At 34.8% G+C, this 27,325-nt stretch overlaps 3 protein-coding genes across 4 annotated transcripts; 2 read left to right on the plus strand and 1 right to left on the minus strand.

Moving 5' to 3' along the window:
• Positions 1 to 813: 813 nt before the first annotated feature.
• Positions 814 to 1,158, minus strand: LOC107961516 (uncharacterized mitochondrial protein AtMg00310-like). The gene has a single exon (XM_016897660.1). It carries the CDS (start codon positions 1,156 to 1,158, stop codon positions 814 to 816), a length of 345 nt encoding a protein of 114 aa, XP_016753149.1.
• Positions 1,159 to 10,484: 9,326 nt separating this feature from the next.
• LOC107948386 (exocyst complex component EXO70B1) lies at positions 10,485 to 12,990 on the plus strand. Its single transcript, XM_016882919.2, has one exon. It carries the CDS (start codon positions 10,839 to 10,841, stop codon positions 12,759 to 12,761), a length of 1,923 nt encoding a protein of 640 aa, XP_016738408.2. The 5' UTR covers positions 10,485 to 10,838; the 3' UTR covers positions 12,762 to 12,990.
• Positions 12,991 to 21,518: 8,528 nt separating this feature from the next.
• On the plus strand, positions 21,519 to 25,740 carry LOC107948370 (regulation of nuclear pre-mRNA domain-containing protein 1B). 2 transcript variants are annotated; one of them, XM_016882885.2, is made up of 8 exons: positions 21,519 to 21,804; positions 22,395 to 22,547; positions 22,803 to 23,050; positions 23,777 to 23,896; positions 23,988 to 24,147; positions 24,364 to 24,503; positions 24,585 to 24,620; positions 24,721 to 25,740. In XM_016882885.2, the coding sequence occupies exons 2-8, from the start codon at positions 22,472 to 22,474 to the stop codon at positions 25,513 to 25,515; spliced, it is 1,575 nt and encodes a 524-aa protein (XP_016738374.1). In that variant the 5' UTR covers positions 21,519 to 21,804; positions 22,395 to 22,471; the 3' UTR covers positions 25,516 to 25,740. The 2 variants fall into 2 exon arrangements, with proteins under 2 accessions (XP_016738374.1, XP_016738384.1); XM_016882895.2 differs by having other exon boundaries at positions 23,991 to 24,147.
• Positions 25,741 to 27,325: the final 1,585 nt, after the last annotated feature.

Below are 27,325 nucleotides of genomic sequence, written 5' to 3' on the forward strand. Positions count from 1 at the left end.
ATAATAGCTGCATCAAAATTAATATTTACTTTATCAGTAGGTGGTTTCTCCTACTTCTTATCCACCAAGTGGGGCGGTAAGATTGGCCTGTTGATCACATTATGAATACGAAACTCCTTACTAAGACTTTTAACTCTCTCCCAGATAACCCAAGTAGCTTCCTCCTTACTCTGAAAAAGTATGTTATTTCGATTATTCCAGCTATTCCATAAAATGGTGATGAAATCGGTCATGGCTTTCTTATACAAGACCCTCATCGCCTCTTCCAGCCAGTCAATGCAGCTAGAGAAATCGTTATTAATAATTCTCCCATCAAGGCCCCCAATAGTAAGAATAGCCCGAGCATTTGGGCAGTCCTAGAGAGTGTAAAACGGTTTCTCTCTTTTCACTGCACCTAAAGCGCTCACTGTCAGCAGTCTGACGAATTGATGCAATCTTATCTTTCATAGAGAGGAGCTCATGACCCAACTACCAAGCGAACACCCTAATTTTTGGGAGAGTTTTAAGTTTCCATATCGTTTTCCAAAAAAATCTATGAGGCCCCATGCCCACTTGTTTAAGAAGGAGCCACGAGTAAGCAGTTTTAGAAGTATAAGAACCATGATGGTTTTGGAATTAGATTATGCTATCATTCGGACCGTTAGGGAAGAAAGGAAGGTTGCATATTCGCTCCCCCATATAACTGCCATAAATCTCATAAACTCTATTAATATTCCAGCACGTACTCTCATTATCCCAAAGCTCGTGCACTTTCCTTTCATAAACAGTCTGACCAAAATCATGAATCAAATCGTTTTCAATCCCTTCGAAACTCTAGTTGTCCTTGTGGATATCAATTTTTCCACCATTCCCTATTTGCCACCCAAACCTATCTTTGAGGACTCTCGCAACAGTTGCAATACTGTTCCATGTGAACGACGGTTTATCGACTTTTTTGGATTGAAATATGTCACCTTCAGGGAAGTATTTAGAGCTAAGGACATCATAACACAACGTGTCCTTGATCGTGAGTAACCTCCACACTTGTCTGCCAAGAAGAGCTATGTTGAATAGTCGAATGTCTCCAAATTCCAGCTCTCTCATTCCTTTCAACATGCATACTTTGTCCCAAGCTAGCATAGCCCACCCATGCCCTTTATCTTTACATGCCCACCACATTCTTCACATCTTTGCTTGCATCTCCTCGATAGAACCTCTAGGTGCGAGAAAAACATACAAAGCGTAAGTTGGCAATGATTGTAATATATATTTAATAAAGATTTCTTTGCCCCTATAAGAGATGAGTCTTTTTGACCAACTATTAATCCTGCATGAGAAACGATTAATAATACTAACGAAAGCCTTAGACATTTTCTTTCCAACATGGAGGGAAAACTGAGATAATTATCTGAACTTTCAACTTCTTTCATGCAGAGCATGTTGCCCAACATTCGTCTTTAGTCCATGGGAGTCTTCAGACTAAATAAAACCATAGATTTTTCCAAGTTTATTTGTTGACCCGAAGCAAGCATAAAATTTCTAAGGATTCTCATGAAAGCCTCAACTTCCTTCTTGTTGTTCCTTATAAAAAGAAGAGCATCATCAGCGAAAAATAAGTGATTCACACGAGGGCTATTTCTTCTAGCCCTAATGCCTCTAATGAGGTTGGCTTCTTGCACATTTAATAGCATTCTCGAGAATGCTTCCATTCAAAATAAGAATAGGTAAGGAGAGAGGGGGTCCCCTTGTCCAAGACCCCTTTCGAGTAATAGTCTCCGAAAGAGTCGTGTTACATTTCACCACATATTTCACCGTTCTAACACATCGCATGACTTTATCGATCCAAGCATCTTCAAAACCCAACTTCTTCATAACTTTTTCGAGGAAATTCCACTCCACCTGATCATACGCCTTGCTCATATCGAGCTTTATGACAAGCCCTTTGTTAAACCATTCTTTGAGCTCTACAGATAGTGCACCATCTCATAGGAAATAAGGATGTTATCATGGATCATCTGGCCCGAAACAAAAGCGCTTTGGTTCTAACTAATATAAAAAGAGAGGGTGGTCTTCAAACAACTCGCTAAAACCTTAGTGATAATCTTGTAGATCACCCTACATAAACTTATAAGTCTAAAGTTAGTCATGTCCACAGGATTTTTAATCTTAGGAATAAGCATGATAATCGTTTCATTAATAAAAGAGATATCCTTGTTGCCATCTAAAATTTCATGACAAAGTTTAAGGACATCTTTACCCACAACCTCCTAGTTCTCTTTAAAGAAAATACCCAAGAGGCCATCAATCCTTGGGGCTTTATGCGGATCCATATGGTTGAAGGCATCAAGGATTTCCTCATCTGTGAAATGCTTAGCCAACTTAGCATTCATATCATGAGTAACCTTTACTTGAATGTCATTAATATAATTCTCAACATTTGGAGAAGCAGTAGACTTAAACAATTTACTAAAATAGTCTCTAGCAACTTTGCTAACATCATGGATATCTGTCACCCAATTACCATTATCATTATTGATTCTATCAATTCTAATTTTTTTTTAATCTACGAATAGCCCTGACGTGAAAGAATCGAATATTTCTATCGCATTCTTTAAGCCATCTAATTCGTGATCTTTACGCCTAGTAGCTTTCTTTCTTGTCATAAAGGTGTCCCAACTTGAGACGAACGACTCTTAAACTATCAGCGTTTGAATCTACATAAGGGCCATTGATAAGCTTATCAATTCTCGCCATTAGCCTTCTAATGTTGTTAACCATTTTCCTGTACTTATCATTTTACCAAAAACTTAACACCTTCCGACCATTCTCCATTTTATCAATGATATTAGTATCCTCCCTACTCCAAACTCTTTTTATAATGTTCTTAGCCTCCGTATCTCTCACCTAACAAACATCAAACTTGAAGGAGAGTCTCAGGTCTTTGATATTCGCTTTAGGCTTCTGACCCAAGGTGTCCAACATGACCGCATCATGGTCCGAGTTGGCTTGTCTAATAATGTTAGTCACAATGAAAGAAAATTTATTAATAGCATTAGCAAACATAAGAAATCTATCAAGCCTTTCTTTGACCAACTTATTACCTTCACGGTTATTAACCCAAGTGAACCACCCTCTATTCGCTTTTAAGTCCACAAGATCTAGATCCTCCAAGACATCTCTAAAGTCTTCCGTAGTTACCCTTGGCGTCCTTCAGCCACCTTCTTTTTCGGCTTCATTTATAATACCATTAAAGTCACCCTCAACAATCCAATCTTCCTTCACCAATCTTCCCACCCTTCTATGAATATCCCATGATCTATTTCTAGTGTTTGGATCAACATTGCCATAAAAGCTAGTAAACCTAATATATTTTTGGTTTTCCATGCACACAATCGAGTCAATATGGTTGTTTGAGTAGTTTTGGATCACCACGTCGATATCATTTTTCCATAGCATCGCCAGGCTTCCACTATGCCTCTTTGAGCTAACCGCCAGACAACCATCCATCTTGCAAATATTTCTAATACGAGCAAAATTGTTAGAAAGGATTTTTGTTTCACAGAAAAAGACCATATCGGGGTTGTTAGCAACGATAAGTTGTTGAAGTTCCCAAACTATCGTAGGGTTCCCCAACCCACAACAGTTCTAACACAAAAGCTTCATGGCTCTTGGCGGGGCTGGTCTCCAGCCATCGCCTTACATGGTGATAGACTTTCTATAAGCATCATTCGAACCATTCTAGATCGGCTCTCTTTTGTTAAATAAACTTAAATGAAAAGTTAAGAGTTATGTAAGTGAAAGGTCAAGAGTTGAAAGGTCAAGAGTTATGTTGTTTTTTAATGGGTTTAAATTAGTAGTTTTTGTTTAGGAGAATAAAAGGTCAAGAGTCATTGGTTATTATTAGATTTAATATTTTCAGTTTTTTTTTGTTTTAAAGGGTTATCTATAATCTATAAATAGTTTGCAAGCATTTTATATGGATGTGAGCAATTTTACATTGAGAACAATTTTATCAAATTGGTATCAAAGCTATGGAGAGTGTGACTAGTAATGTGTCATTGCCTCGACTAACAAAGGTGAACTATGAGAATTGGAGCATCCAAATGAAAGCTCTGTTCGGGTCTCAAGATGGTTGGGAGGTGGTCCAAGAAGGTTTCGTAGAACTGACAACTACTGCGAGATATACGGCGGCTCAAAATAAGGCGTTAAAAGAAATGCGATCGAAAGATAAGGCAGCATTGTACATGTTATTCCGAGCTGTTGACGAGTCAGGCTTTGAGAAGATTGCAAGTGCGACAACTTCAAAAGAAGCGTGGGACATTTTAGCAAAGGTGTACAAAGGAGTTGGCCGAGTTAAACAAGTCCGCCTTCAAACTCTTCGTGGTGAGTTGAAAGGCATGAAGATGAAGGAATCGGAAGGTGTCTCCGACTACATCACGCGTGTTCAAACCGTGGTGAACCAACTCAACTGAAACGGAGAAACGTTAACCGATGCACAAGTTGTGGAGAAGATTTTGAGATCATTAACTGACAGTTTTGAAAATGTTGTATGTGCCATAGAAGAGTCAAAGAATCTAGCAACGCTCACAGTCGATGAACTCACCGGTTCTCTCGAGGCACATGAACAACGTAAGAAAAAGAAGAAAGAGGAGACACTCGAGCAACCACTTCAAACCAAGGCATCAATCAAAGACGAAAAATTTCTCTATTCTCAGAGCTTTCGAGGTAGAGGTCGTGGTCATGGAGATCGAGAAAATGGTCGTGGTGGAAGAGGCCTAGGTCAAGAAGGGAATTATGAGGAGAAGGAGCATTCAAACCAACAAAATTGGCGTGGAAAAAGACATGGTCGTGGAAGAGGCGGATGGTCGAATTATTCCAATGTCGAGTGCTACAAGTGTGGAAAATATGGTCACTATGCGAAGGTTTGTAACTCTGATAAGTGTTACAATTGTGGTAAAGCGGGACATTTCGCGAAAGAATGTCGCGTCTCAAAAAAGGTGGAAGAGACAACCAACCTAACCACGGAAAATGAGGAGGCAAAAGAAAGTTTTCTCTTGATGGCACACAACGAAGTCAACACCAACAACAACATGGTGTGGTACCTTGACACGGGTGCAAGCAACCATATGTGCGGGCACAAGCATCTATTCAAAGAGATGCGAAAGGTTGAAACGGGACATGTGTCGTTTGGAGATGCGTCGAAGGTTGAGGTAAAAGGCCAATGTAGCGTTTGTTATTTACAACAGGATGGATTAGTTGGGTCAATCCAAGATGTGTATTACGTACCAGACCTCAAGAGCAACATTTTGAGTATGGGGCAACTCATGGAAAAATGTTATACGGTATTTATGAAAGATCGGGTGTTACACTTGAAAGATAAGGAATGGCGTTTGGTTGCTCTAGTTGAAATGAAGAGAAATCACATGTACAAATTGAATTTGAAAAGTGTTCGAGGAAAATGTTTGCGAGTCGATGTTGAAGACAATGCGTCGCTGTGGCATCTTCGTTTTGGCCACTTACATTATGGTGGTCTAAATGAGTTGGTGAAGAAGAACATGGCGCATGGGCTACCAGATATGGACTATGAGGGAAAATTTTGTGAATAATGTGTACTTGGCAAGCATGCGAGAATTTCATTTCAAAATAATGCAGAATATCGGGCTAAGCAACTTCTCGAATTGATTCATACCGACATATGTGGACCAATCACCCCTGAATCTTTTAGCGGTAAAAGGTATTTCATTTATTTTATCGATGATTTCTCACGAAAAACATGGGTTTATTTCCTTAAAGAAAACTCCGAGGCATTCGAGGTGTTCAAGAAGTTCAAAGTGATGGTGGAAAAGCAACTGGTAGACACATCAAATTTGTACGATCTGATAGAGGTGGCGAGTATACTTCGACGGCTTTCATGGAGTATTGTGAGGAGCAAGGCATAAGACAATTCCTAACTGCACCATACTCTCCCAAAAAAAATGGTGTGGCCGAGAGGAAGAACCGGGCTGTTCTCGACATGGTTCGATCAATGTTCAAGAGCAAGAAGATGCCGAAAGAATTTTGGGCGGAAGCAGTGCAGTGTGCCATCTATGTGCAAAATCGATGTCCACATGTGAAGTTGGATGATCAAAAACCACAAGAGGCTTGGAGCGGACAAAAACCATCAGTTTCTCATCTCAAAGTATTCGGTAGTGAGGCCTATGCACATGTACCGGATCAACGAAGAACGAAGCTCGAAGACAAAAGTAAAAGGTTTATTTTTATTGGGTATGATGAGAAAACAAAAGGATACAAGCTACTCGACCTGATAAGAAAGAAGGTTGTGGTAAGTCGTGATGTACGATTTAATGAAGCAAGCGAGTGAGATTGGAATAACTTAACGGAGGTTATCATCAAAGATGGAGGATCATCAATCGCTACACCAACAATCATATCGACAAATCTTGAAATTACCGATGATGAAGATGAACCGAAACAACCAAAAATGCGAAGTTTGCAAGATTTGTATGATTCAAAAAATGAGGTACATATTGTACGTCTTTTGGCAGATTCCGAGAATTTAAGTTTTGAAGAGACAGTGCGAGACAAGAAGTGGCAAACTGCTATGGATGAGTAGATTAAAGCAATTGACCGCAACAACACATGGGAGTTAACGAAATTACCGAAAAGAAGTCAACCCATTGGTGTGAAGTGGGTGTTCAAAAGAAAGATGAATGCTCAAGGCGAGTTAGAACGGTACAAGGCGCGACTTGTTGCAAAGGGATATAAGAAAAAGGAGGGAATCGATTATGATGAGGTATTTGCTCCCGTTGTAAGAATGGAGACAATCCGGTTGCTCATTGCACAAGCGGCACAATTTAAATGGCCGATATTTCAAATGGATGTCAAGTTGGCATTCTTGAATGGTGTGCTCAAAGAAGAAGTCTACATCGATCAACCACCCGGGTACATAAAAAATAGAGAAGAGAAGAAAGTGCTGAAATTGAAGAAGGCACTTTACGGGTTGAAGCAAGCACCGCGGTCATGGAATACTCGTATCAATACATACTTCAAGGAGAACGGGTTCAAACAATGTCCTTATGAACATGCCCTCTACGTGAAGAAGAATGGAGGTAATATGTTATTTGTTGCTCTTTATGTCGATGACCTCATTTTTATGGGGAACAATGGTGAGATGATACTAGATTTTAAGAACAAAATGACACAAGAATTCGAGATGACAAATTTGGGTTTAATGAAGTTTTTCCTTGGTTTGGAGGTTAGACAAGAAAAGACAGGTATTTTTGTGTCACAAAAGGCATATGCAAAGGGAATTTTGAAGAAGTACAATATGGCACATTGTAACCCGGTATCAACACCAATTGAACCAGGAGTAAAACTCTCGAAATTCGATGGAGGAGAACGAGTCGACACAAGCAAAGATAGAAAAAGCATGCAACAAAGAATCGTCTCGTAATAACTGCATATATTTAAAACCCCAAGAAACTAATTTTTCATGCACATTACATAGAAAAGTCAAACTTTCTGGCTATTAAAGCATAAGAAAGGGACGATTTCCATGCAAGAAAACGAGAGTTCATGCAAAAAAACACGTAAAATGCAAGAAAACACATAAAATAAAGAAAAATAGTACACAGGGCGAAACGACAAGATTCACCGATTCACGAAGACCACTGTTCTCCGAAACACTCCCCCCGCAGATTTGACACAATGTCTACATCCACGTTAATTTCCACCGTACTATCCTCGGTTAGAACACCAACCCCATTTTGGAAACTCTACTACATAGGGACACACAAAAACACACCTTCACTGCCCAATTATTCAATCAAAGAATAAAGGCCGACACTCGAAAACAGAAAACAAGAAAAGCAATCGCACCAATCTTGGAGCAAATTTTCACTCGCTCTCTCCTCCTACCAGTATTTTTATTTCGATAATTATTATTTAGTTAAGGGGTAATACTTAACATGCATGAATGTTATAAAAAACATACCCATATTATAAATTAGAGTTAATGATTTTCATTTTAAATTAGTCCCAAAATTTCTATACATTCTAATTATATCCTTAAACTACGGATGCTATATCAATTAAACTATTTTATCATTAAAATAATTAATTTAACCATTAAAAGTCGTGCCAATTCTTGTGGCATAATTTGAAATAAAAGTTTTAAAGAAAAGTAAAACATTACTACAAAAATTTTAAAAATTAAAACTAAAATAAAGTAAAACAAAAAAAAAAGATTGTAAAGTTTCGAAAATCTTAAAATCAAGATTTTTACAATATTCATTTTTCTTTATTTTTTTTTCATTTTAAACTATGACAATTAAGATCTGACGTCTCATTTAGTGATAAATTAATGATTTTAGTAATGAAAATGTCTTATTGATATAACCTAATAGTTTGGGGATGTAATCAAAATGTTTTAAAATTTAGGGACTGGTTTAAAAAGGAGGTTATTTTAGGGATGCACGGTGAATGTAACAGTCCATTTTTAGTGGTCTCAGAAACAGTAGTTTCGAGGTAAAAAATCTGATGAGTGAGTCCATAATATTATTTGATATTTACAAGTCAAATATAATATTATATTAAATTTTGATTTGATGGTTTTTGCTAATTGAACGAATAGTTAAGTAAAGTGGTTTGTCCCTAAAATCAAGTGATTTTGAAAAACGAAGGTATTGGGACCACATTTTCGTAAACCGAGCTCGTAAATATTATTATTAAACAGTTACGGAGTTTTTATATAGGTGTATTAAAATTTAATTCGGAAATTTTAGTGATTTGATAGTTAATTAAATGACAAGGATTAAATCGTAAAAATCATAAAATTCAATCACTTTTAGTTTAAAAAGGGCTAATTGATTATAAAATCATAAGTTGGTGACTTTAAATGGTAAATAAACCTTAGTATCTATAGTGGACGGTTGTAAATAGATAAATAAATAGTTTATATGTTATTTTTATATTCAAATGTTAGCTAAGTTATAATACAACAAAAGTAAAAACATTTTTATTCCTATTCATTCTTCTTTTTCCACCGAAACTAAAAAGAAATAAACACCATAGCTAAAGCTTAGTTCGGTCAAGCTTTAAATCAAATGCATGGTATGTATTTTTCATCTGTTTTTAATAATTTTTATGTTTTTGAGATCGTTGTAGCTTAATCTAACTAATCTAGGGACTAATTCATAAAAAAGTTATATGTTTTAAGTTATGTCAGGATGAAATTATGATGTTTCTAAAGTTTGATGATATATTTATAAGATTGATAGTTAAATAGGACTATTTTGTAAAGTGGGTTTGATTGATTTTAAAGTTTAAGGATTAAATTGTTAAAATAGGAAAGTTGCATGAAATTATTGTAAAAAATGATAAATATGAGTTGTATAGGGACTATAGAGCTAGCTTTGATTGTGATAGATTTGAAAGTATCGAGTTTAGGGACTAAATTGAATTAAAGGTAAAAGTTTAAGATAAAAGTGTAAAATGTTAATAAATAGTAAAAAATGTGAACAGCATCATGTACTATGTAAAAAATGTTGGTGTTACAGTATCAGGCACTCTGTGCTGGTGTTACATTTATCTAGTACTATGTACTGGTGGAGGATATCGTACCAATGGCTTAAGATTCTGAATGTGTTGCAGGTTCTCTAAAGTTTATGTGAACAGTATCGTGTATTGATTAATGTCCCATTTGTCAGCTTGTGTGAGCATTACCCTCCCTCGTATTTGAAGTCAATTTACTATTGTTCTCCGAGCAAAACAGTTAATTATTGAAATGGAAATGAAACAAGATGACATGATGAATTATGTTACTTTGATTATAATTTGGTATATGAATCTTGGCATGTTATGTTTCGATGATTTGATTTATCCAGGCTTAACAATTTGACATGGTAGAAACAAGGAAACAAGGCAATGGGAATGTAATTTCTATGTTATGTATGAATTGTAAACTTAAAATTGACATGTATGAAATGTTTTATTTTATGGACTTACTAAGCTTTACGTAAGCTTATATTTGTTTACTTTGGCTCGATTATAAGTGGCATGTAAATAGAGTTTTTGTATGTTTGTGTTAATAGGTATTTTAGTAATGTTTTATGCCATTTGAACTATATAATATGAATATTGATGTAATTCTAATTGATATTTGAAATAAGAAAATTAAATTTAACAGGTATGAAATACATATTTTAACCTTTAAATTTTTATTTTATAATTTGAGATAAATAAATAGTTATTCGAATGGAAAGCATATATTAATACTTAATAAATTTATACAAATTCCTTAAAAAGATCAAAACTAGTTACTGAACCAGATTTAAGCTTTGTATCCAATATTTAAAAATTGATACTACTATGCAATCTGGATCCATGTGCATATATAATCTTGATTAATTCATTCAAATTTTTGTTACAAAATAAGAAACAACCCTGCAGTTTCTTCAAATCGATAAAGTCATAAAACGTGGTGTGTGGTACATAATATAATATGGTTTGGTTCATAATTAATATTCTAACAGAGGTACCTGATATAATTGAAGTACTGGAAGAGCATAAGCAAAGAAGCGACGTGGGAAGCACCAAAAGGTGGCGAAAGAGGCCACTGGTCAACCCCTCACATCCCTAAAAACAGATTAAAACACACACACCCCACAACCATTTCCTGTCTTCACATTGGACCATTTCCAACCAAACCAATTTCACTAGTCGAAAATAGTTGCGAATTACAACACCGATATTTCTGCTACCTCTTTTGCATCTTTCTCTATCTACTTTTTCCTCTACCTTTCATCTTTGTTTTCCTTTTCCCTACAACCCTCTTCTTTAGCTTAGCCTTACCCCTGGAAATGAATCACAACCCTGACAAGTCTTCGAGTTTTAAGAGCAGAGACCATGACCATAAGAACTCGGTGCCACGGGCAGAGTCCCTCAAGAGTTCCAAGGAAAAGGACCCTGCTGCAGCTGACAAGAATGAAACTAATGAACAAGGAGGCGAAGCAAAGGAAGCTGAGATAAAATACACCTTAGAAAAAGCTTGGGAGGACATTCAACATTTCTTGTCGGGGGAGGAGGCTCTAGAGATTCCAGACATCATTGACAAGTATTTGGATCTCGTTGAACACAAAGTATCTAGGCTTGAAGTGCCTGAAAAGTCCAAGGGGTGTCCTGTTCCCGATCCTGAGGATGATGGGTGGTTTCATAAAGTTGTGGAGCAGATGTCTAAGCTGCATAGACATGTTTCCACAGTCTTCAAATCGGATTCCAGTCGGGGTCCTTTAATCAACCGCATTGGGAGGATTCACCAACGAGTTATGAGTTATTTGGAGGATGAGTTCAGGGTTCTCCTGGAAGAGTCGAGAACCGTAGAGGCTGCTGCAGATCAAAGCCCTGACGCTGGTCAGGATCAAGCAAAAGAGGAGCCCAACTTTCCAGGGTATTCTAAGCAAGTTTTGGCCACCTTGAATAAAATTTCCAAGCTGATGATTTCGGGGGGATATGAGTTTGAATGCTACGAGGTGTACATGGTCACCAGGAGGAATACAATTGAGGAGACCTTGAACAAGCTAGGATTCGAGAAGATTAGTTTGGATGACATACAAAGGATGCAATGGGAAGCAATGGAAAGGGAGATCCCTCCATGGGTCAGGGCCTTCAAAGAATGTGCTAATATCTACTTCTCCGCGGAGCACAAGCTCGCCCAAACCATCTTCTCCGACAACCCTTCTGTAGCTAAAAGCCTCTTTGCCAACCTCATCCGTGTCCTATTTCTTCAACTCCTCAATTTCGCTGAAGCTATTGCCCTTAGCAAGCGTTCCACCGAGAAACTCTTCAAATTTCTTGACATCTATGAGACCTTGCAAGATCATTCTTCCGCCATTGATAGTCTGTTTCCTGAAGAATGCGCCAAAGAGCTCAAGGCAGAGTTAACGGCGACTCGGAGCAAGATTGGCGAAACCGCGATTTGCATTTTTTGTGATCTTGAGAATTCAATCAAGTCTGATACAGGGAGAACCCCAGTTCCTGGAGGGGCAGTTCATCCTTTAACTCGCTATACAATGAATTATCTCAAATATGCATGTGATGAGTATACGGACACCTTGGAGCAAGTTTTCAAGGAACATTCAACGAGCAAGCCTCGGGATTACCAAGGCAATTCTCAGAGCAACAATGATGAAAATCAATCCCCATTTTCAAGGCATTTGATAAAAATAATGGACTTGTTGGACTCCATTCTAGAGGCAAAGTCTAAGCTTTACAAGGACGTGGCCTTGAGCAATATTTTCATGATGAACAATGGACGCTACATATTGCAGAAGATCAAAGGGTCTCCGGAGATCCACCAAGCAATGGGGGATGACCGGTATAAGAAGAGATCATATGAACTTAGGAACTACCATCAGAGTTACAAGAGAGAGACTTGGATGAAGCTCTTAGATTGTTTAAACATGGAGGGGCTGAACGTGAACGGCAAGGTGGTGAAACCAGCGCTGAAAGAGAGATTCAAGAGCTTCAACGCCATGTTCGAAGAAATTCACAGGACACAAAGCTCGTGGGTGGTGTCCGATAAGCAAATGCAATCAGAGCTGAGGGTTTCCATAGCAGGTGTGATTATACCAGCATACAGATCCTTCTTGGGAAGGTTCTCGGGATACTTGACCCCTGGAAGACAAACAGAGAAGTACATTAAGTTCCAGCCTGAAGATATAGAGGCTTATATTGAAGGACTGTTTGATGGAAGCACTAGTTCCATGCCAAGGAGGAAAACATAATTGAGAAATCATTAAAGAAAAGAAAATTCAGCCCTTTTTGTTTTCTATCAAGAAAACCAAATCAAGGTGGTGAGGATTTGGGAGCTCTTTTCTCTTCTTTTTTGTTGTTGCTTTTAGGGGGCTAAGATGCTTGAATTAGATGTGCATGTGCCACCATAGTAACGAAACACGCAATGTGGTGATTAGCAGATATACAATAATTTTGCTCTTTTCTTCCAAATTCATTGAACCTACTCCAACTTTATGATTTTGGTCCATGTAATTTCTTCTTGCATTTTTCAAAACCTTTTTCAGTATTCGTATGAGAAACATGATTTTGATTGTAACCTTTTTCCTTCGTGATTTTGATTTGTGTAGCTTCAATTACTTTTTTAATAAAAGAGGAGCTCAAACCCTACCAACATAATCTCTATCATAATCAATGCTCCTAAAAGAACATTCTCTACACCTACAGGAGTAAGTTCATAAATCTAAAGATCCCCTCTATCATGCAAACTAACAGTCCATCGAAAATGGTCCAAAGTTTGAGTTTCGATGGAAACCAACAATCCGATTCTCCAAGGGACTGCGAATTACTCCTCCTAAAACAACTTTTTTCAGATCTCCCTTCTATAGTTGCCCAAACCTCAAAACTAATGTGAGTATTTGTAAGATAGATCAAGACTTCATGATTTACTGTTGATAGCAGCCACGATGCTAGCAGCTTATACTGCTGTCTATGCAGCACATACTCAAGATTCTCAATTAACTGCCCATCTTTATTAGCCAAGAACTGACATGGAATACTAATTGTTCCTAATACAAAACCTTGCACATCATACCCTTTAAGAATCAATATGATTTGATGTTTCCATAAAAGAAAATTACTCTCACCAAATTTAACAGTATCATGCTTGAGAAATTGATGGATTTCTTACCAACAACAGAAACCGCTGATCCAGGCTCTGAACAAGGTAAGTTCATTTGTTCACCACCATTCGAGGATGATGCTGACTGTCTTCATTTCTTGAAACAACTTTTGGTGTCATGATGAACAAATCAATACACGATCGCCAATTTACAGAGAATAATCTGGTTCTGGTACCATGTTGAATTTGACACTTGAGCAGCAAGAAGTAGAGAATAACAAAAAATAGGATAAGAAACTAACTTAATATATTATAATTAATATATACAACTAACTCGTGCATGGGATAAGAAACTAGTAAAGTAAATTTCTCCACAAATAAGAAAACCTTGCTTAAATAGCATAGTTAGAGTAATGTCATCTATTTTTATAATTTCTTAACACTTGGTGATCAAATAATTATACTAAAAATTGATTTCAGGTTAATCATTATTGTTGACTGAATTTAGTTAATATATTTGTTATAATAAACGTGTAAGTCGATTGCAAAACAATAAGAATAGAAAAGAAGAAATTCACTATTAGATCACAATTTTGTATAGACTTCTCTTTGCCATGCATTAATTAAACTTTCTAATTTGTTAAATGTTATTTTTCAGTCCTCAATTTAGTTTTGATATTTACTTTTTCAACCCTAATACATTGTAAAAATATATAATTTAGAACCTCATGTAATGGCTTGATGGTCAAGGTTCTCACTGCCTTAGTGTGGTTTGAGTTCGAGTCACGCTAATCGCCTTTGTTATTTAGGCTTTTCCCTGTTATTGTAATTCACTAATTCACCAAATATATATCTTTATTATTATCGATTAACTACTATATAAATTAGAAGGGATTAATCATAAAATTTAAGAGGTTCATCTGGGTGTTGATTTCATGTTTTTTTGATGAGTAAAGTGTGGAAGTTCTTGATTAATTTGTGGGGGAATACAAGTTATCCTACGTTAAAACTTAAAAGGAGTGAATATATTAGAGATTTGGACTTGCATGTTAGTTTTTAGACGACGGGTGTACGATTTTTGAGAGTAAGAAATGAAATGAAAAATGGCGATAGAGGAGTGAATGGCACATGCAAAGAGGTAAAGGGTGGTAAAATAGTGTTATGGGTCAATTTCCAACATAAATCCTTCTATTATCAACCTATTGATTGAGTTGTTAGGAGAGTTTTATAATTCTTAAGTCATAATATTTTTTTTGGCCCTCCAACATTACAAAATAAGTCATTTTAGCCCTTCATTTAATTGTTCGGTCTTCCTTTTTTTGTACTTGAACTTGTATTTTTTTGTCAATCACTTCAATATAGATAGAAAAGTTAACGTTTGTTAACTTTGTTGATGTGGCATACACATGGATTGCCACGTGGATGACACATCAACATTTAATTCATTTTTAAAAATTTAAATATATATTTGATATATTTTATAATTTTAAATAATTTTAATGATTTTTAATTTTTAATTTTTAAAAATAAAATTTATAATTTTTTTAAATTCTAAAAAAAATTTAATGTTAACATGCTACATAAACAAAGTTAAAAAAACGTTAACTTTTCTATCTATTTTAGGGTGATTTGACAAAAAACTATTTTATTTTTATATTATGTATGTCCGTTTTATAGTACATGTTCGGTATTCATGACTACCTCTCCCAAAAATGTTGTCTTCAAGATTTGAACCTACGTCCTCCCATTAGGAGTGTAATATGCCTTATCATTGCACACAAACAATTTTTTAAATAAAATATATCCCAAACGATTTTTTTATTTAAATTGGTAAATAATTTATTACCAAATTATTTTAAAAAAAACATTTTACTAACCAATTATAATTGATTCTAATATCAATTATAATTTTTTTAAAAAGTGATTCTAATATTATGATATTTTAAACCTTTGTAATCGTATTATCTTTAAAATATTAAAAATTAAAAAATTATGAACCAATTTATTTAATTTTAATTATTAAATACAATAATATTATGCATCGCACGGATAAAAAAATTAGTATATATATATTTTACAGTAAGGTTTTTGAATAATTTAAGCAAGTTTAAGTTCTAAATGAATTATTCTTTTGAAAGTGTAAGGCGCATCAACATTTAATTAATCGAAGGTCTAATTAAGTAATCTTTCTAAAATATGTAATTATACAGTAATGTTAATTAAGGTAATGCTAACTAGAATACGTAATCTTACAATTAATTTAAGGTCAAATTGAACAACTTTAATTAAGGTTTGCACGTCACAATAATTAGCATCAAACGTGATTCAGGCTATTTTATTACAAAATACGGATTTTAATTAATTCCTTAATTATGGAAATCAAATAATGCTATTTAATGAAGATTTTAGAGAATGAACTTCTTTTACAAAATAATTAAAATATAATCAAAAGGAATGATTTCTATGGAAGTTCTCTAAATAGATTAATCAAAATTCAATTAAACTCCGTAGTTACTAATACGTATAACAGATCATGGTCATTAGACATGTCAAGCATTAAAATTTAGAGGTTAATTGAAATAATTAATCAAGAATTAGGTTTGGTGGTGAAGTAGTTAGTGTCCTTGATAGCATCTATTTTTTTTTTCAACAAGGTTCGGTAAGTACATACGTTTCAATTAGTAGAATTTGTAAATTCCGCAATAACATCGATCCACATTAATCTTTCAATTCAATTACTCAATATTTTTGGTTCTTGTCGAATCTTTCGATAATCTTGACGAATCTCGAAATCAATCATTAGCTTGTGTTTAAATGTCTCTTGAAGGACCTGTTCTGGTTGCATCGGATCAGATTTGATCATAAGGAACACCGATTGGGCTCCAGGTGAATGTGTTATTTTACAAGAGAATCTAGGCAAACCATGTGTAGGTTTACGGACACACGGTCTCCCATATGGGCGTATGGACGACATGGTTGGACCACACGGCCATGTGCCCTATAAATCCTAGGCTAGTTCGCTTCTCACACGGGCACGACCCTTCCACACAGCCATGTGCCTACTGTAGGGAATTATATCTTTTACCACACGACCACAACTTGTTTCACGGTATGGCCACACAGCCATGTAACTCTTCCACACGACCTATAGCTTCTCACATGGTCTGACCACACGACCCCTGTTTTACAATTTTGCCCAAAAATTTATGTTATATGCAGTTTAGTGCTTGGATATTTCTTGAATTGTTTTTAGTGTTTTATTTCATCCAATTGAGCCCATGATATGTAATGATACATGCCTATTGTCTCTATATTTTTGATAAATTGTTACTGTTAAGTTTTGTCACTGTATTACCAATTACATGTTAAACATGCCTTTTGCTACTATTAAATCGTTTACATATTAAGCAAGTCTACTGCTATTGTTGAACCAAATACATGTTTATGCATGTCTACCATTTCTGTACTGTTCTGTTCCAAGTATGACATATTACATTGCATGGGGTGGGACACTTTGAAAGGAGGAACTTCTAACAGTTTAATAATCTGCAACTCTGGTGGTTTAGCCACAAATATTCTAGTAACTTTTATCTGCAAATACATTGTGCATTCACAACCTTCTGGCAATGTAATAACCTGTAACTTTGGTGGTTCATCCACAACATGGTGTGTAGGGATGGAAGAGTTCTAGGAACTCTTATTATGGTGTGTAGCGGTAAGGTAGGATCTTTTCTGTTAAACTCAAACTGCATTGCATTCATAAGCATGCACATACAAATCTGTGAATTCTAAGATGATATTTGATGAGTTAATCTGAAATACTGATATCCTAAAATTGTTGTTGAGAGTTATGCTATGAATCGTGATTCTATATGTTTTGTCTATCATTTGCACTGATTTTATTGTGATCAAACTCACACTGAGCTTCTTAAAGCTCACTCCCCCTTATTTTCTATATTTACAAATAACCCATAGGTTAGGACGCGAACATGGTATATGGCTCAGAATAGTTTTTTTTATAAAAATATTATTAGGCTTATTTCTATAATTCCTGTTATTTCGGAACTGTGTTGTTTTTTTATATGACATGTGATTTATGTTTAGGGTTTGTTTAGCATGCATGATTTTTAATTTGAATTTAGGATATTGAACATGGAATTAGATTTGGTTATGCATAAAATAATTTTGATTTAACTTAATTAAAACTGAATTAAAGATCACTTTTTTGTTGATAGGTTATAATTAAATTTTGAGTAATAAATGAACTAGAAATTAACTAAGTTTTCAATGGTAGTCACCGTTATAAGAAAAATGTTAAACTAATCGTTTTTTTTTTCTGTTAACTCTAGAGTTTTTCTAAAGGGTTAAATATAAAATTGGTATCTGAATTTGTCAACTTCTCTTAGATTGGTATTTATGGTTTTTTTGTCCTAGATTGATACCCAAACTTTTTTTTTTCTGTCAACTAAATTGGTACCTGAGTCTAACACCGTTAATTTTTTGCTGATGTAGCAGCGTTGGCCTATTGCGCGCCGCCACATGGTGTCCTCTTGTACCTCTTTTTCTTTTTCCCACATTTTCTTCCCTTTTCTCTTCTTTTCTTATTTTTCTTTTTCATTTTTTCGCCCTGCTTCTACGCTTCTTCATCTTTCTTCCCGAAAATAATTTATGAGATCTGGGTTTGGTTTTTTTTCCCGAAATCTTCTTCAATACTCCTTTATCAGTCCTCATGTCTTCTATCTTCTTCCTTCCACCCCCATCTCAGATGCCCGACACTACTCCTTCCTCCTTCAACCACTCATTCACCCCACTTTCAAGCTTCTAAACCATCAACTTTCAAGGGCAGCTGCTCGACCAAGCAACTAATTACCACTCTAAAACGTAGTCTAGGAAAAACTCCTACTCAAATTTCAATCCTAGACTTTTTCTCTTCTACGCCCTTCAACGCCCCTACCAAAACTAGAGTTGATTAAAAAGAAAGAAAGGGGATGTTTTGGTTTTCTCCACTCAAATAAAATCAAAGAGAAAAAAGAAGTAAAGACAAAAGATTGTAGTGACTAGACCTGTTCATGGGTCAGGACACCTGGCCTGAAGGCCTGCCCTAAATGTGGGAGGGTTTGGGTAAAAATGTAGGCCCGTTTGAAAAACGGGTTGGGCCTCGAGAAAGGTATTTTTTGCCCAGACCCGGCCCGAATTCACTAAAGGACAAAAAATTTACTTTTTTTAATCTCCCTATTTTGCTACAATTTTACTATTATGTTGCTACTATTTTGTTATTATTATTTGGATATTGTATAAAACTTATTTTATTGTTAATTTTGTTATTATTTTAAATACATTTATTAATTTTGTTATTATTTTAGAGGCATTTGCTTGTTAAGTTGCATCTATCTTAGTGTTATTTAAGTATAAATATTTTTTAAAATTTATTTTCAATTTGTTGGGAAATATTTATTTTGATGTTTTTAGTATTTTTTATGTATTATATATATTTAAAAATTATATAAAAAATTAATACGGGCGGGCAAGACCCGAGTTTTAGCATTTTTATCCAGGTCAGGCTTGGGCCCGAGCCTTGCAAATGAGCCTAAATTTTTAGTTGAGTTCAGCCCGGCCCAGCCCATGAACAACTCTAGTGGTGACTTTGGTGATTAAGATTTGAAGTTTTTTATCGGGGTTTGTTTAAATTTTTAAATGCTCAACTTAATTTAATGATGAAGAATGGATGAAGATTTGCATTTCCTTAAAAGGAAGAGTATTTCTTTGAATTTGGGTTTTTTTTTTTTTTGCTTTACAATTATAATCTGTATTACTACAAATTACTGTACATGGACTTAACAATGTGATTTCAAACAAAATCAAAGTTTCCAATGTCATCAACAAAGGAAAAAGAAAAAGAAAAGGAAATTAATTACACGATAAAAAAATTTGGGGGAAAAAAGTCAAAAGAAAAAAAATAAGTTTTTTTAATTTTTTTTAGATTATGACATCAACATAACGTCATTTATGTCATGTGTCACAATTTTTTGCCGCTATATGTCTTAAACTTAACGGTGTTAGGCTCAGGTACTAATATAGTGGACGGAAAAAAAGTTTGGGTACCAATCTAGGACAAAAAAACCCATAAGTATCAATATGGAAGAAGTGAACAAATTTGGGTATCAATTTTATATTTATCCATTTTCTAAAAATAGGCTAAGTTTTCTAAGATAAATAAATGTTTTAAAATAACTGTTTTATAAATTCTGATAACTTACTGGACCATTTCAGTGACTAATGTAATTTTTCAAATTCCGGCTTAACGTCTAGACCGAGTTGGAGAGGTTATAAGACACCTCAATTTGTTTTGTTAAAATAACATTCAATTAAATATGATATGTACTAATACATATAAACGACTATCTAAATTAATATTTAAATATTTTATTTGTTAATTTATTTATGGTATAAGTACACCATTTTGTTTGTAACTTAGTTCATAGAAAACATTTATATTATTTATATGTATTATGTTTTTTTTAATATTTATTTTTTTACAATTTTTTAAAGTTGATTAGTATAGTTAACTATTTAGGTATAGATTTTAAGTCTACAACAAATTTATTCAATACAAATTTTAATATTAATCTTAAAAAATACATAGTTTAATTAGTATTAAAAAAATTTAAAACATGTAATTTATAAAATATTATAAAAATAATTAATAATTAGTATTTAAATTTGAAAAAGAAAACATATTTTAAAAATTTTAACATTTTAAAAACTCATATATAAAATGACATTGCAAAAATAAATTATGAATAAAAAACATATTATGAAACGCTAGCATTTGACCTATTGATCAATGGTATTCATCATATCTCTAGTGTCGTGGGATTGATTTGTAGGCCGTGCTTAGATAGTATTAATTTAAATGAATGCGTGTGTGAGTTTGAAAAAACATATTACAAAATTTAATATGTAATGTTGTGCATTGTTGATACGATTTTGTATTTTGATTTAATTTTGTGTATGCTGTAAATTGGAATTATTTTAACGTAATTACAGTACATTCTAATTTTGGTCAATGTTGATTTAAACAGTCTCGTATGATTAGTTGTATAATAAAACTTACTTTTTTTTTGATTTTGGAATTGTAACGTGGAATTTATATAATATATTTTGTATTCCTATTTAATACAATACAATACAATACAATACAATACATATTTATAAGAACAATCTTTAAACTTTATTAAACTCATATAAGATGAATTTATTATGGAATAGTAATTCAGGATAAAAAAACTAATTAATTATAATAATATGAGTTCTAAGATTTATTTAGATAATATTGGAAGAAGGGAGATTGATTTCATGATTGTTTACATTAATTAAAAATTAAATGTACCCAATATTATTTGGATGGCGAGAAACTTTTGTTTCCGAAAACTACAAGGAGTGGCATTATGAGTATAGAGATTGTTAATCCCATGCCATTAACAAGTAAGCTGAATATGGAAGATTAGACAAATCTAGTGACTATGTATTTATGAACCCAAACTCGGTGACTTGATAAAATAAAAAGAAAATCCCAGCTTGACTCCACCGCCATTAATGGTTTTCTTCCGCCCAACAAAGGTTACCAAATCTCTTTAAAGTTTGGGAATGTTGTCTGGTTTTGGGTTGGTAGAAAAAAAATGAAAGTTTCATAGAAGAGAAAGTGCAGAATTTGAGAAAGTAGAACAAATTTTGATTAGAGTAGAGAGATAAATTTTGTCATTTTAATTATAAATATAATTCAATGTTATATTTTATGGTCTCACAAACTAAATCTTAATATTATTTTCTAAAAATAATTTAATTTTAAAATTTAACTTTTACAATATATTTTCCTTATATTCCTTCAAAATTATCTTTTTCATATGCTAAGGTTAATGGAATTTACCTCCAACAAAAATATTTTTTTATAAAAAAAAAAAGAAAAAGGATTTAATAGATTCCAAACTCAAAAAGGAACCAAAAGCTCCAGTTCATACAGTTAACCGCACGAAACCTTCTGCAAAACAAAGAAACGCACTTCGTAACAAAACCCTAATCCCCAAATAGAATGATGTTTTCCCTAATTCACTCTCCATGACCACCACTATCGGCCCACCTTTTATACTCACCCGCCGTTGATTTTTGCCTGCGTCTCCGGCAGTCGCCTTTTGCAGGTTCCCTCTCTTTTCTTTCTCCTTCTCCTTCATTCTCTATTTCTTAAGGTTTTCTTTGTTTATTTATTATTCTGGCACCGCTAAGTTTTTGTAAAAATCATTCCTTGATTAGTTCTTGCTTTCAAGTCCTTATGCTTCAATTTTATTTTGTAGCTTAAAGCGTGCTGCTTCAAATTCACAATTTTGTTTCTTAAATAGGAGACTCACTCTCATTTTTCTTTTTCTAACTTGAAACCAACTGATGGTGATTTAAGTATCATTATTCCATGATATTCTCTGACTAGTGGGGTGTCATATGACCAAAACAAAATAAAATAGAGAAATAAGAATAATTTTATTTTAGCAGTAAAAAGATAAATTTGAATTATATATCCTATGAAAGAGGGAAAAATATTAAATTTTGAATACTTTTATGAATCAGGAATTGTTTAGTTGTGGAATATTAGTTAAGGTTATTGCTATATAAGCTGCACTTTTATTGGAGTATACTTTCAAAGCATATCATCCTTTCACTAAAATGTTTGTTGTTTATATGAACTTTGCAATTCAATATGGTTTTGCTTAGTTAGCATGCATGTTTTGTAATTCAGGTTGTGGCTTCTGTTGAAAGGTTGGATTTTGAAGGTCTCTACTGTTTGTCATTGTTGCTCAGCCTTCAGTAGCAACAATGGGCAGTTCATTTAATGCTCAAATCTTGGTGGAAAAGCTAGCCAAGCTTAATAACTCACAAGCGAGCATAGAGAGTATCCTTTCAGAAAATAATTGCAGATTCTGTGCTTCTTTGGCTATTTAGGACGGTTAGTTTTTGGCCGGTCTTGCTTTCGCTGTGGGGTCATGTTTTTCACCAACTGGCAGGCATAATAATTGATCAGATACTCATTTATTACTTCTCATACATAACTTACTGCTTATGTTGCTTTGTTGTGGCTATCTAGTTGCCATCTAAGTTACAGAAAACGAACTTTTAAAGCTTATTTTTGCATCCTTAACTTGTTAAGCTTTATCACATTGGTGTATTTTCCATATGAATAAGGCAAAACAAGTTGTTGAAACTTGGGACAGACAATTTCATTGCTCCCCACGCGAGCAGAGATTGGCCTTTCTGTATCTTGCCAATGATATTTTGCAGAATAGCAGGCGTAAGGGTTCGGAATTTGTTGGTGAATTTTGGAAGGTTCTTCCTAATGCTCTTCGTGATGTGATTGAAAATGGAGACGAGTTTGGAAGGAATGCTGCATTGCGTTTGGTATAGCCACCTAAATTTCCGTATAGATCTTGTTTTCTTGGGCTTTTAATTGAAATCTAAGTGAAGGGTTAAATATGACTCATGGCCCTGATTCATGACCTAAAGTGACAAAAACAAAGTGCTTAACTTGTCTTGTAAAATGGAAGACCTGAGTGGTTGCACTTAGGTTCCTTAAGAATGTGATATTGCTACTAAATAAAGTTAAATTGACGATGCTAAGTTTATGCTCATAATATGATGACATTATGCTTCTGTTGCCAGTTATATTTTTGTCATGTCGATCCTCACTTTTTGTTCACTTCTTATTCTAATAAATTTGTCTATAACTAGGCATAGGCTGAGTTTCAAACATCACTTATATTAGTATCCATTGGGTTCTGATTGGTTGAAAGTACTTGCACTTTTCCTGGTGGTACTTATTTAATTGTCAAGGTCCAGCAGTTGAACTTTTGTTTCAGTACAACTATGTTTCTAGGTGGAGTTCACTGTCTTGGTATTTATTGTGGTGTTTGTCTAATTTCTGACAAATGAAATGCTGTTAATGGAACAATCATTGGACAATGCACGATGTTTTTTTTTCCACTTTATTGTTATATTGTGTATGGTTGGTTAGTATTTTCTTTCAATACATATGTACTTTAAATTCATGCTGTGATACTGTTTCAAATGATCAAATTCCAAATTAGATGATATATATCTTTTTTTCTTTTTACTTTTGAAATTTAGATCCGTATATGGGAAGAGAGAAAAGTATTTGGTTCTCAGGGACAAATTCTCAAGGAAGAGCTTGTTGGCAGACAATCAGAAAACAATAATAGAAATGGCAGGCATGTAGGTGTAAAGCTGGTAAGATAACTTCCATGTGGATTGCATTTTCTGTTTTGCAGTTATGTTTTTGTCATGGACTAATGTCATTTCTCCTTTATATTTGTCCTAGCAGAAGCAACCTGTTAGAAATACAGTGGACAAAATAGTGTCAGCCTATCAAGTTGTTTATGGTAGTCAGATGGATGAAGATGTTATATTCAGCAAATGTAGGAATGCTATTAGTTGTATCGATAAAGTAGATAAAGAAATTGGTACTGATGTCAATACAGGTATGATCTGCATTGTTCATTTTGCCAGCATATTTGAGTTGCACTTATGTTGCTTATTAAGAAGTTAGTACCTTTAACTACTATTCATCATCCTTGTTGGCTATTACTACATTGTGAGACCAAATATTTCTCATTTGAAAAATGGTTAATTACCATGGAGATTTTGTTCATATCTCAAGACACTTATCGTTTTTCAATCCCAATTCCTTTGAACAGGGCAGTTCCGTGGATCTGCACTTGTGGAGGAGGTCCAGGGTCAGCATGCTGTATTGAGGGATTGTATTCAGCAGCTAACAGCTGTTGCATCATCAAGAGCTAGTCTAGTCTCACATTTGAGAGAGGCTCTTCAGGAGCAGGTTACTTTGACTAATCTAATTACAGAAATATTATTTGTGGTTGTTTTAAAAAAAATAAAGCTGATTTACTTTTGTTGCCAGGAATTCAAGTTGGAGCAAGTTCGTGCTGAGCTTCAGGTCTGACAGCACACACTTCTATATCTCAATTTGAATATATTTAAAAAATAGCTACTAATGTAAATACATGCATTCTGATATTGCTCATCATTTTTTACAGGTGGCACAGTCCCGATCGGAACATGCCGGTAACATCTGCGGACAATTTTTAAATATTGACAATCCCGAGTTGGTAGCTGAGCAAAGTTCAAAGGAACCTCAAACATCTATTGCACCTCAAAGTTTTATTCCATCAGCTACAGAGCAATCAGCTCCTGTGATGTATGCCCGGCAAGCATCTTTTCCTGATAATTCTGGCCGCAATGAGGAAGATCCTCGGAAATCTGCAGCTGCTGCAGTAGCAGCGAAGCTAACTGCATCAACATCCTCTGCGGAGATGCTTTCCTATGTCTTGTCTTCCCTTGCTTCTGACGGTGTCATCGGTAATCCTATGAAAGACTCGTCTGGTGATTACCCTTCTGAGAAGAGATCTAAGCGTGAGAATGACCAGTCTTACATACCATCTCAGAATCCTCAACAAGCCTCAGTTCCACCATTCTCGCATCCTGAATCACACCAACATAATGTTGTGACCACCACCCAGCAGTTGGCTCTAAATGAGGTGCCACCTCCTCCATCATCGTCTCCTCCACCTCTGCCACCACTGCCGCCTATGCCACCGTATGCTGTGCCCCAGTACATGCCAACTGCTGGATCAATAAATGGGGTGACATATAGCTATAGCATGACATCACAGCAGCCTTCCTTGCCTGGTTATTCCATAGCTGGAGCTGCAATGAGTGGCATCTCCTTATTTGCCACATCATCAACTAATTCTTACCAGAGTTTCCAAAGCTCTGAAGGTTTTCATAACCAGCCGTCATCCTTGCCAACGGCACCTATTTCTCGACAGTAGTTCAGATAGGATGCTTTAAAATGAATTGTTCTTGTTAGATAAGACTTGGTTCTTCAGAAACTAATCCTCTCAGCAGTCAGCACCAGACCAATCTTTGTTCTGCATGTGCACAATGTAAATTTCTTGTAACTTACATATATCAATTGTGTTCGAGTATTTGGTATTTAAAACTATTTATGGCATTCTTGGATTGTATAAGAAAATTTTAGTGAGGATTAAACCTTATGTGAATACGTTGTGTTTTTAACATGCCCTAACATGCTATCGGATTTTTTCCCCTGATAGTTAAAGAGGGGCACAGAGGAGTGTGGTGGTGGTGAAACAATGGCGTGAGTATGACGTGTCAAGTGGTTTTTTTAAATATATATTATAAAAACCAAGTAAACATCATATCTGGCTTTCGGACAGGCAGTTGAGGGATAGAGAAGACATGAAGTGGAAAATAGATATGAAACGTAGCATTGTTTGATGTTTGGCGCCTAAGACTCAAACCCGGGCAGTAATAACATTCGTATCATCATGACACACTTTGACCCTACGTAGAATAAATACACGTTAATTTTAAGGAGTGATTTTAAGGTTTCTAAGTTTCTTGGGATTAGTTGCATCTAAAATTTGATGTCTTTAACTTACAACTTAAACAACAAGCAGCTGCGATTGAGTTTTTGGAAGAAAAGAATCCAACAGAGGAGACGACCAAAGCTTTTACCTGTTAGAAATGAGTTGGGAGTTGCAGTCTCACATCATAGATGGATCTGGGATTGTGTGATAATTTATGCAGTCGGGTACATTTGTAGTTCAACCTTTGACCTGTTGTTAATTGTGGAGAGGAAACAAAAGCTGCCTTCCAATCCAATCCATATTATTAGTTTGTCCCTGAGAACCATTGTTGTTTTTACATCCCATGTGTACCCCCACTATTTCTATAACTTGATATAAATTATGGGTTTTTTTTTGTTACTATTTAAAGTTAATACTATATATTGTCTCAAATCCCATGTTATCGACGAAGTTCATAGAAGAAGAGTGCAGCCAAGTCAAGCATTCATTCGTAACCGAATGAGTCTCTTTTAGACATTATAACAGTAGTAATAATATAAAACAACTCCAACTTGAAAACAGACATTCCCTAATGACAAAATTGTGGAAACACTAGTCAGATCCCAACATCCACATAGATATCTATAAAAACCAACCTTAAACTCTCAACGGTCGTACTTCTTGAAATACCAAAAAAGAACTTACCATCGAAAAACTTGCATTCAACGTCAGCTGCTTCAACATATACGAGACAGAGAGCCAAGTGAGGAACAAAAGCTGAGAAAAGCCGTCATGTCGTGTTGGCTTTAACCATAGGGGTCAAACACAAATGATGCTGATAAAGTAAGATTGGTCTCATTTTTGAAAAGCTGTGTTTGCCTCCTAGTTTTTGCTTTTACACAAACTAAACCCAACAGGGACAGGGGGAGAGACATTCAAGTTAAGGGTCTAAGTGGGAGACCGTACGACACCAACCCCAGTACTCCATACTTGCTTAAGTACTTGTTTCTGTAGTATTTTAATTGAACCGACCAGATACAAACTAAAATATTATATAACTCATCTTGTTATATATTCATACATAATCAAAGTGATTAATTAGTGTCAGATTTTGCATATTTACTAATTAACTATGCCATATCCATGATGGATTTTCCTTTTAAAAAAAAAAACTGAAAAGACTATCAACTTGTCTATAGATTAATTTACATCATAAAACACCGACGTTATTCAACTAATTATCTAAGGAAAAAAAAAATCTAATGTGTGG

This window comes from Gossypium hirsutum, chromosome D04, assembly GCF_007990345.1.
Source record: "Gossypium hirsutum isolate 1008001.06 chromosome D04, Gossypium_hirsutum_v2.1, whole genome shotgun sequence".
In the NCBI taxonomy this organism is placed as follows: domain Eukaryota; kingdom Viridiplantae; phylum Streptophyta; class Magnoliopsida; order Malvales; family Malvaceae; genus Gossypium; species Gossypium hirsutum.

Coding starts and splice junctions, on each gene's coding strand:
- LOC107961516 (XM_016897660.1), bottom strand. CDS start 1,158: ATGTGGTGGGCATGTAAAGATAAAGGGCATGGGTGGGCTATGCTAGCT.
- LOC107948386 (XM_016882919.2), top strand. CDS start 10,839: ATGAATCACAACCCTGACAAGTCTTCGAGTTTTAAGAGCAGAGACCAT.
- LOC107948370 (XM_016882885.2), top strand. CDS start 22,472: ATGGGCAGTTCATTTAATGCTCAAATCTTGGTGGAAAAGCTAGCCAAG. Junction 22,548..22,802: donor CTCACAAGCGAGCATAGAGA/GTATCCTTTCAG, acceptor TAACTTGTTAAG/CTTTATCACATTGGTGTATT. Junction 24,148..24,363: donor TGGTACTGATGTCAATACAG/GTATGATCTGCA, acceptor TCCTTTGAACAG/GGCAGTTCCGTGGATCTGCA.